Genomic DNA, 9,972 nt, shown 5'->3' with positions numbered 1-9,972 from the left:
TTTATATATTTTTATATTTATATATTTTTTACATATTTATATATATATTTATATATAGCCAAAATTGACCTCATTAAAGTGTAAAGCTTCTGTTTATCAAGGAACGCCCCTCCAAAAAAAGCGAAAATACAAACCATAAACAGATATTTGCAATAAATATAGTGGACAAAGGATTTAGTTTTTCAAAAAGATGTGTAAAATTCCAACAAATCAATAAAAAGACAACAGAAAATTGGTCAAAATATGTGAATAAATATTTCTCAGAAAAGGAAACACAAACAGCAAATGAATATGCGAACAAGCATCCCACCTTACTGGCAATTGGGGATTTGCACATTAAAAGACAAGTAGATATGACTAGATTGGGAAAAATAAGAAAACCTGATGATTCCAATTATTGGCAAGAATATGAAGCAAAAGCAATTCTCATACTCTGCAGGTGGCAGTGGAAATTGTTAGAACTACTTAAAACAGCTTGGCATTATCTTGTAAAGTGAAGATTAATTTACTCCGTGAATCAGTTATTCCACTCCTAGATATAGAGCCTAGAGATCCTCTTACCATCTTTTTCAGGAGCCACAAACAAGAACGTTTGTAGCAGCAGTCCTGTTAATCACAAGAATGAAAATTGACTGAAATGTCTATGTTCGGAAGAACACATATGTAAATGGTGGACTATTCATATACTGGAATGCTATACAGCAATGAAAACGAACTAGCCATGCATCAACAGGATCTCAAAATTACAGTATTGAATTTAAAAAAACCCAAATTATTAAAGAATGCATGCAGCATACCATTTATGCAAAGTTTTAAAATTACAAATATATTCAGTGGTGTATGAAGATGGTGGGTATGGCCCACCCCTAATGCAGGTAATAAAAAGGCCCATTGTTTGTAAAGAAAACAATAATAAAACTGACCGAAATCTGATTTTTATTGTCACCATACATCAGCAATTCTGGACAATATTATTGAAAAAATTCTTGCCACAAAGGCAGCTACTTCCAATCTTCACTCCCCACCTTGGTGTGCAACTGAATACATTCTTTAGAGTCATTTATTTCTATAGAAAGAGTATCATGAAAAGTAATGATAACATTCAGGTGAGAGGTTTTCCTTGGAGGGAGGGAGAGGGACACACTTGGGCAACAGCATAGATGCCTTCAAAGATATTCCTTTTGCTCCATTCCTTATGTTCCATTCCTTAAACTGAGTGGTTGGTACATGGCTGTTGATATTATTTTTTATATCTGATTTACATAATGTATCTCTTCAGTAGGTACGAAATATTCCACCCTCAAGAGAAAGAAAATTAAAGCAGCAAAATCAACAATGGGGGCAGGTGGAGGAGAAGGCATGCTTTGTAGTGCACTGGAAGCTGCAAACCCAAGAAAGAATAAAAGGGCCATGGTCGGTCAGAAGAGAATGAGGGACCCTGGAGCAGCAGCCCAGGCTGAGGCTCAGGGCATTCGGGGGCCTGAATTGGGGTAGGGGAACTCTGGGAAGCTTTTGCTTCCAGGCTGGGGAAGCCACAGGACTAGGTGAGGTTAACCCCAGGAAGTGCATCTGGAGTGAGAAGATGGGGGCCAAGGCCAGAGGCCCAGGGAGCACCAACCTTTTGGGAGAAAGAAGAGCCCTTCAAGCTGAGGCTGAGCTTGAGAAAGGTGAAGCAGTGAGCACAGGATGGGGTCCCACGCGCTGAGGAGGGCCTGGTGGAGGAGGCCACACCCTGTTAAGAGGAGAGCAGGACACCGGCTGGGAAGGAGGCCCTGGATTTCACAATGTGGGCAGGTGAATTCATCAGAAATTGTCAGAGCTATGCGGTGGAGGAGGAAATGAGGACAGGGAGGGGACACAGCTCTCCAGTGGGAAGAGTGAGGAGTAACGGCTGGGAAGAGACGTGGAGTCCAGGTAGGCATCTTATGCATCTCTTTCAATTGTCTCTTTAAAATCCCAGTCTGGTTTAGCCCCACTAGGGAGAAAAGGTGCCTTCAGGCCTTCCCACAGCGCCAGCAGCACGAGCACAGCAGGTGTCCCTTGGGGCTGACGCATAGGGTGCTCGTGGTGGGGGTGGAGGAGCTGTCTGCCCATGTGCTGGGAGCATTCTATCACTGACACTGAATTGCTGGTACATGGTGATCAGAGGAAGCAAACTGACATTTAGTCACTTTTACTGTCTTTTTAAAATTCTCTACAGTTAACGCACCCTTTGTTGCCTGCACCAGGGACAGACAGCTCCTACCGCCAGCCCTTGCTAAGACTCTAGTGGGAAGAGACCAGTCCCTGCCACCTGGGTGTGCAGCCCCGCTCCTTTCTTCTAGCTGACGGGGCTGGCAAATTCCTACCTCTCTGAGCCCCTTTCCCTTTGGCTCACTGTAACTGAGGGAAATTCTGACCTCTGGGGTGGTTGGGCGGATGACAGCAGAGGAAAGACCCAGGGCCTAGCGCACAGGAGGTACTTACTAGGTGTCCTTCCCGCAACAGGGAACAGAGGAGACAGTGACTGAGGGCCCCGCAGCGAATGCCCCACCCGCGCAGGCTTCCTTTCAGCGGGGCCTGTGCCCACTGCTTCCCCACAGCCCCAGAGGCCAGACCTGAGCCATTCAGACGAGGGGGAGGTGATCGCAGCCCAGGGCCGCGCCCTGCCTCTGCCGCCCCCGGGGTCCCCAAGGAAGCACCAACGCCTGGCCGCAGGGGGCAGTTGTCATGGGGACGCCAGGGCCCGCTGAGCCGCCTCCTTAGCAACGGGACTCCCCGGCCAGTTGCCATGGAAACAGCATCCCCTGGCAAGTGGTGATGAGGAACGGCTGGGTTTCTTGCCCTTTTCCGAGGACTTTCCCCTCCTAGGGCGGCAGACACGGCACTCCCTATACTGGCGGAAGCCGTGGAGACTTGGTTTTTCCAGTCGCCCGTCGCCGCCCCAGGAGGGGGCCTCTGCCCGACCCCGCGAAGTCCCAGGGCCTGGAGGAACCCTCTGGAGACAGGGGTGGGGAAGGGGGCCACCCGGGGACCAGGCCTAGCCCCTCGAACAGGCACAGCAGTGGGGAGTCCGTGCCCTGCCTCCTTCCAGAGGCCCCAGATGCTGCCTCTGCCCTCAGGCCCCCATCAACCCACACAGGAGCCCAGCGCTGTGCCCCCACCCCTTAGCCACCCTCTGATGCCCTCCCCCTTGCCCAGTCACTTTGTGTCTCCAGCCACCCTCCCACTTCTGAGAGCTTACCTAAGATGCCATCCCCCTCTTCAGTATCTAGCTGGATGGAGCCCAGGTGCACATTCACCACCCTCCTCCTCAGCCAGTCCTAGCAGTGGGGGGTGGGAAGGGTCTCACCCTTCCCCTACTCCTGCGTTTCTCCCCTCCACTAGCAAAGGACACATGCCCACTCGCTCTCACCGTCCTCCTTAATGATTCTCACCAGTCCATAAGCACGTGCACACCTGTGTCCGTAGCCAGGCCTTGCACATCCGCCATGCACATCTCTATGCACAGAACACAGCTCCATGATCTTGCAGGCATAGGTTTGCACATACACAAGTGCCCACATGTGCCCTCTGGGCCATGTCCCCTGCCTTCCACACCCGAGTTCCCAAGACTCCAGGATTTCCCAATGACCTCACCGCCACCCCCATCCCTGGCCCCTAGAAGAAGGTGGCATCTGCTGGAATTTTTTTATTTAAATAAAATATACAATACGGCGCATTTACCGGTTTCTGTTTTAAAAGTGGATTTGAAAATTCCTTGTAGGTGACTGGGTGTGGGAGGGCCCATTGCCTGCACCTGTCTGTCCCAGTCTCTGCAGAGTGGCCAGGTTGGGTCAGAGCTATTATAAAATGCATGTGTGTGCAAGTAGAGAAGAGGGTGGTTAGGCCAGGCTCTGATGGCAAGGGGGCTCCTCATGGCCCTGGACCCTCCACCTTCACCCCTGCTGCCTCCAGGACAAGACTGTGGGTTTGGATCAAGTCCTGCTGCCTCTCAGAGCTGCCTTCCTTAAGGGGAAAGGGTGTGTGCAGAACTCAGGTTGAGGCTAAGTCCTTCCAGTTCTCAAAACTCCTGAGCCAGCACAGTAGAGACCAGTACCGGGCAGCGTCTAGTCTTTACCTAAGATCCCAGGAACCTTCACCCACTTCTCTCCTGGAGTACTGCCTCCCACTCCGTGCAGCCCATCTATGGAGAAATCGGTTTGTCTCACATCCCAGGATAGCTCAAGGCAAAACCCGATCTTGCCAACATTCTGGCTTGGAGCATGGAAGGTTGTGGATGGATAATGTGGGACCAGCCCTTCTCATTATTTGGGGATTGCAGCCATACCTGCTCTGGCCCTATAGGCAGGGGCAGACCCCTGACCTTGGCTCTGGCAGGATCCCATCTGGGAGGAGGGAGGATGGTGCCTCCAAAGGCATCTGAGCTGCTTTCTCATTCCCGCAATCTGGAACCTGCTTATGGCTCCTAGTTGCCAGGACCAAGCCCAGTCAATCCCTTAGCCTATCACCCAAGGCTATCCCTCTGACCCCTCAGCCTGGAGATCCCCTCCCAAAGCCCTGATCCACCATTCCACATCCACCTCAGGAATCTCCCCACTATACACTCCATCCCACCCACCATTCCCTCCCTCTCTCCCTGTTGAAGTCTTCTCACTTCTCAAGGCCTGGCTCCCACCCACCTCTGGCCACACACCTTCCTTGGGCCCTTAGGGAGGCCCAGCCACCTCCTGAGTCCTGAGATTTTAAGTCTTGGAGCCCTCAGCCAAAGCTCCCTGGGCTCTCACATAGTTTGCTGGAGCAATAGGCTGGGCATATGAGGGGCAGAAGAAATGTGATTTATTGAGCACCTACCATGGTATGTGCCAGGCGCTGGGCTGGGCATTTCACATATAGATTTTTCTCATCTGGTCCTCATAGGTCCTTGTGAGGTGGTACCATAATTATTCCCATTTTACAAATGAGGTGACAGAAAGGTCAGATAACTTGCCCAAGATCATACAGCTAAGAAGTGGCAGGGCTGGGATTCAAACCCAGGCCTGACTGCTGCCAAAATCTGGTGTCTTCCTCCTGCACCATGCTTGGGGACCATCTACCTCAGACTCCCTCAACACAGTTTTCTGATGGAAGGAACACAGACTTGGGCCTCGAGCAGGCGTGGATTTGAACCTCAAATCAGTCCCCACTCTGCCACTCCTAGTTACATGATTCTGGAAAAATTACCCAAAACTGTTTCTTTATCTGCTAAATGGGGAAAATCAAAGTACCCACCCCATGGTCTTTGTGAAACTGAAGGAGTTAATGTGTGTAAAGTGCGAAACCAGTGCTTGGCACAGAGCAGACTCAATAAACAGAAGTTCCCCTCACCTCCCACTGTACAGATGGGCAAACTGACGGCCTCAGAGGTGGCAGGGTGTGCTTGAGGCCCTAGGAAAGGAGAGTCTTCCACTTCCCTGTGGTGAGAGGTCAGGCTGGGACTGGATTTGAGACCAGAGATGGGGAGAGAGGGGGCCTGCTGCGAAGTCCTGGAGGACTGGAGAGAGAACATCCCTAGACCATGCAGTGCACAGCCTGCAGGCCAAGGTGGGTTGCTGGGTGTAAGGTGACCTGGGCATCCTGGCAACATGGGATTAAACTAGACCGCACACATGTGCGCACAGGTGAGTGGCTATCTACATGGCTCTACAGAGCGCTACATAGCTATACATATACACATCTTACATACATATACATATACATATTCATATACAGATCTTGCTACTTTTCTCCCAAGGTCGCAGGCATCTGAGGCTCCCCAGGGCACACCCCAGGGCAGCCCCTTTCTGGGGGCAGAGTGGAGCTCCAAGTTACAGCTAAGGGGCTGATGGCAGCTGTTTCTCTAAATGAACACAATGACACATCTGCTCTAAGAACCGCCAACACTGGCCACCCCCACCCCTACCCAGCCCCGGAGACCCCATCTGCCTTTCTCTGGCTTTTGCATTTGGGACCTGCCTGCTCCCTCCTCCCTCCCGCTCCCTCCCTCTAGTGCTGAGTATTAAAATAGTCTATAAAAGCAAGTGACCAAAAATCTATAGCTCTAAGAATACCTGGTTATTTTCTGCTGTCTTTTGTTTTTCTGGTGTGTGTGGTTTTTTAAATAATTATTACTGTTATTGGTATATCTCCTAATCACAGTTAAACCTGAAGGAAGAAGGAAGGGAGAGAAAAGAAGAAAGAAGAGGGAAGGAAGGGCCCAGCTCATAGATTGGACGGCAGTTTGGAGCGCACTGGCTCAGGCCTGGCCCCAGGTTCCCTCTGGGGTCCAACAGTCAGAGGGGGCCCCCCAGAAGAGGTGGCTCTTGCCCCAAACAAAGACAGAGGGGGTGGCAAAGAACCTGAGGATGTCTTCCGAGGCAGAGTGACGTGCTGGCCAGGGATGGCACCATAGGGCCTCCCAGGGGGACCAAGGCCTCCGCTGCTCCCACTGCCCCCGCTGCCACCCCCAGCCCTGGGGAAGAGCGGGAAGGCAGCCATGGACTCCCCTGAGGAGTGCGGGGAGGCTCTGCGGAGAGTCTGCGCCCCGTCCTGAGGCAGGGCTGGCTGAGACGCGGAGATGAGCTTGAGGTCCTGGGTGAGGCGGCCGGGGGTGAGGGGGGGCGTGCCCCGGCGCTGGGGGACCTGGGGCGGTGGGGGGCTGGATGCAGGTGGCAGGAGTAAGGATCCGTGGGAGCCAGAGGCCCGGGGCGGGGCACTCGGGAAGGTTCTTGGGGGGCCTGGGCTGTGGCCGGGGGGGCTGAGACCTCCTCGGGGAGTAAAGCCTACAGGGGAAGCCCCCCCAGAGGCCCCTGCCACAAGGGATGGCGGCTCAGGCTGCCGTGGGGGTGTCTCTGGCGTGCTTGGTGGGCCAGTGGCCAGACCTAGGGACAACTCCCCGGGAGGCTGGCCCAGCTGCCCGGGGCTAGATGACGGAGATCTGGATGAGGGTGGGGGTGGCAGGAAGTGCTCCGGGAGTCCCAGGCCTCCCCGGGCCCCGGGTGGCGCGGGAGGTGGCTGGGCAGCCTGCGGGGAGCGGGCGCCTGGCTGCAGCGGGGTGAGCAGGGGAGAGTCGGAGGAGGACAGGGAGCCACCCAGCGCCTTGTGGAAGTGGCCAAACCCGGCTATGGTGGTGGCAGCTGTGCCGGCTGATGGTGTGGGAGCCGAGGGGGAGCCACAGGCCCCGGGGGGTGGGGAGGAGCTGGATGAGGGCAGGAGTGGGCTCAGTCCGGCGGGGGCAGAGAATCCAGCCAGCTGTTGGATGTGGAAGGAGGATGAAGACGGCGTGTCCACCTGGGACGGGCTGCTGGCAGGCGAGGCGGAGCCCAGCGCAGAAGGGATCAGGGACTGCAGCTGTTTCAGGTGCCTTGGTGTCTGCCCGGCGCCGAGGTTGCCCAGCCCAGATCCTGGGGGAGGGCGGAAGATGGCAGCAGGCAGGCGAGGGTGGTGGGTGAGGGCTATGGCCACAGAAGTGGTGGCAGCCGCAGCCTGCAGTGGTGCCTGGATCAGTGGGGTCCAGATGACGGGCGTGGGGGTTGGGGTGGCAGAGGCAGCAGCCTGGACGCGGTGCGCGCAGTGGGCCATCTCCCGGTCATGCTGCACAATCTGCTGGATGATCTCATTCTCCTGGTAGTTGAAGACGCCGGAGTTGAGGTCGTGCTGGACTTTGTGGAGGAGGATGGAGTTCTTCTTGCCTGGGCCACAGAACAAGAGCAGGCACTCAGGGCAGAGCGGGGAAGGAGATCAGGTGCAGACCTGGCTTGGGCATAGAGGAGCCCTGCCCTCCTCCCCCCGACGCCCCCTACCTGCCCCGCCTGTGGCCCCTCCCCCTCACCGATGCGGTCCAGGCGGTCCAGCGCCACGGTCTCGAAGGCCCTTCGCATCATGGGGTACTCCTCCAGCACCTCATTGAAGTTGTCCACGCTCAGCGAGTAGAGGCGGCAGTAGGTGTCGGCCCTCACGCTGGCTGTGCGCCGGCCCCGGGTCAGCAGGCAGATCTCTGCCAGAGCATCAGGACTCAGAGAGAGGCACGCACTGCTCGCCCGGGCCACGGGGACTGCCCACCCTGACCTTGGCCCTGACTGCCTGGCACAGAAGCCTTGGCAGGCTCACAAGGCCCTGCCCCCAGACTGTGGCCACATTGGATGCCTCTTCCCCACCAAATGGGGGCTGGACAGTCTTTCTCATCTTTGGAACATACCCTCTGCTCTGGACTGAATGTGTTCCCCCAAAATGTGTATGTTGAACCCCTAATCCCAGCATGATGGTATTCGGAGGTGAGGCCTAGGGAAGTGATTAGATCACGAGGGTGGAGCCCTTGTGGATGGAATTAGTGCCCTTTCAGGAGGAGGCCGGGGAGCTGGCTCATCCTCCTTCTGCCACGTGAGGACACAGCGAGAAGTCAGCAGTGCAGCCCAGAAGAGGGCCCTCACCAGCCCCGACCATGCTGGCCCCCTCAGCTCAGATGGCCAGCCTCCAGAACCATGACACATACATTCCTGTGGTTTACAAGCCACCCAGTCTATGGCACTTTTGTTACAAGAGCCCAGACTGACTAAGACACCCTTACCCTGGGCTCACAGACACCTCCCTCCAGGCTGTGGCCATGAAGGGTGCTCACTGCCTCTGTCCCATTAGTGTCTCCCCAGCCCAGCCCCTGGGAGCAGCTGCCCTGTCCCCCAGGGCCCAGGGCTGCCTCACCTCCAAAGTAGGAGCCGTCGGCCAGCTTGGTCTCCTTGTTGCCCTTGGTGAGCACGCTGACCACGCCGTGCTGGATGAAGTACATCTTCTTGCCGATGGTGCCTTCCCGGATGATGTAGTCCCCAGGCTGGAAGACCTCGAAACGCAGCTTGGTCAGCATGGATGTCACGAAGTTAGGGTCCGCGTTGGCAAACAGTGGCATGGAGGCCACCAGCTTCCGGCAGTTAAAGTTGATGATCTCCTGCCGGACGGGGTGGATTGGGACACGGGAAGGAGGAGGTGAGGGGAGCTGGCTGCCAGGAAGGCCTGGCTCCCCTCCCCGCTGGGCCGCCGCACAGCTCACCTCCCGCAAGGGCTCGCTCAGCTCGCCCAGGATGCTCTCCTCGTCGAACATCTTGCCCTGGTAGCGGTGCTCGTAGTAGTCGTGGATGCGCTGCCGGGTGTCAGGCGGGAGCTTGTGGAAGGACATGTACTGCTCCACCTGCTTATACTGAGGCCGGGAGAAGGGGGCGTCAGCTCCACGCAGCCAGCCCCACCACCTCAGCAGGCACCACATCCGGGCACCCACCCTGGGGGATTTCCTGGCTAAACTTGTTTCTTTGAGATCTCAGGTCTACAGTGTGGAAATGACCTCACTGTGCTCAGAACAACTGCCCGGGCTCCCAGCTGCTTGGCATGGAGGAGAGGCCCCCACAGCACTCACTGTGTTCAATACTAAGGAGGTGGGTGAGGGCAGCAGGGAATGTCCAAAGCCCAGTGACAGGACATCAACTGTATCTCCAGGGAAGTCGATCACGTTTCCTTGGAATGTTACACTGGGGACAGGGAGACCTCACCGACTCTTTGGGGAAAGAAGCTGTTTCCTCCCAGCAGTGACAACTGGCACAGTCAGGAGGTGAGGCTGCGATGGATCAGAACGCTCAGAGGCAGAAGCAAGGATGCCTGGCTGCTTGATGCTATGAATCCAAACATGGCCTCAGCTGAGACCCCGGGTCATTTCGTTGAGAGCAACTCCAGGCAAGGGAAAAGCAGGGTAGACTAATTTGAGGGGACCTTCAAATAGAGGCTCGGGTACAAAAGATTTGTGAGCCTCAGACCCTGGGGCTCAAACAAATAAGAAACGATCCTGCCTACCCTCGCTGAGAGGAGTGGACGTTGCTCCCACCATCCTAGATTGTGGGTGGACAGTGGGATTCTCAAGAGCAGGACGAGGGATGGGAGGTATTGATTAGGCAACAACAGACTCCTCCTGGATGGGAAGTAGAAGAAGTCCCTATC

General features: G+C 55.2%; 1 protein-coding gene and 1 long non-coding RNA gene across 2 annotated transcripts in view; both read right to left on the bottom strand.

The window, feature by feature from the left end:
* Nucleotides 1-915: 915 nt before the first annotated feature.
* On the bottom strand, nucleotides 916-2,659 carry LOC131381229 (uncharacterized). The gene is made up of 3 exons (XR_009209838.1): nucleotides 2,467-2,659; nucleotides 1,619-1,732; nucleotides 916-1,299 (listed from the first exon to the last, which is right to left on the bottom strand). It is a non-coding gene; the product is annotated as an uncharacterized LOC131381229 (long non-coding RNA).
* A 3,426-nt stretch (nucleotides 2,660-6,085) lies between these two features.
* HCN4 (hyperpolarization activated cyclic nucleotide gated potassium channel 4) overlaps nucleotides 6,086-9,972 on the bottom strand; it is a 46,271-nt gene continuing 42,384 nt past the window's right edge. The window contains exons 5-8 of the mRNA XM_032174789.2: nucleotides 9,038-9,184; nucleotides 8,695-8,935; nucleotides 7,829-7,993; nucleotides 6,086-7,688 (exon numbers count right to left, since the gene is read on the bottom strand). Coding sequence (XP_032030680.1) covers nucleotides 6,220-7,688; nucleotides 7,829-7,993; nucleotides 8,695-8,935; nucleotides 9,038-9,184 — 2,022 coding nt within the window. The 3' untranslated portion in view covers nucleotides 6,086-6,219. The remainder of the gene's footprint in view (nucleotides 7,689-7,828; nucleotides 7,994-8,694; nucleotides 8,936-9,037; nucleotides 9,185-9,972) is intronic.

This window comes from Hylobates moloch, unplaced genomic scaffold, assembly GCF_009828535.3.
Source record: "Hylobates moloch isolate HMO894 unplaced genomic scaffold, HMol_V3 SCAFFOLD_14, whole genome shotgun sequence".
Taxonomy (NCBI): Eukaryota; Metazoa; Chordata; class Mammalia; order Primates; family Hylobatidae; genus Hylobates; species Hylobates moloch.
The sequence above is the reverse complement of the archived record's forward strand: the minus strand, read 5'-3'. Positions and strand labels throughout refer to the sequence as shown.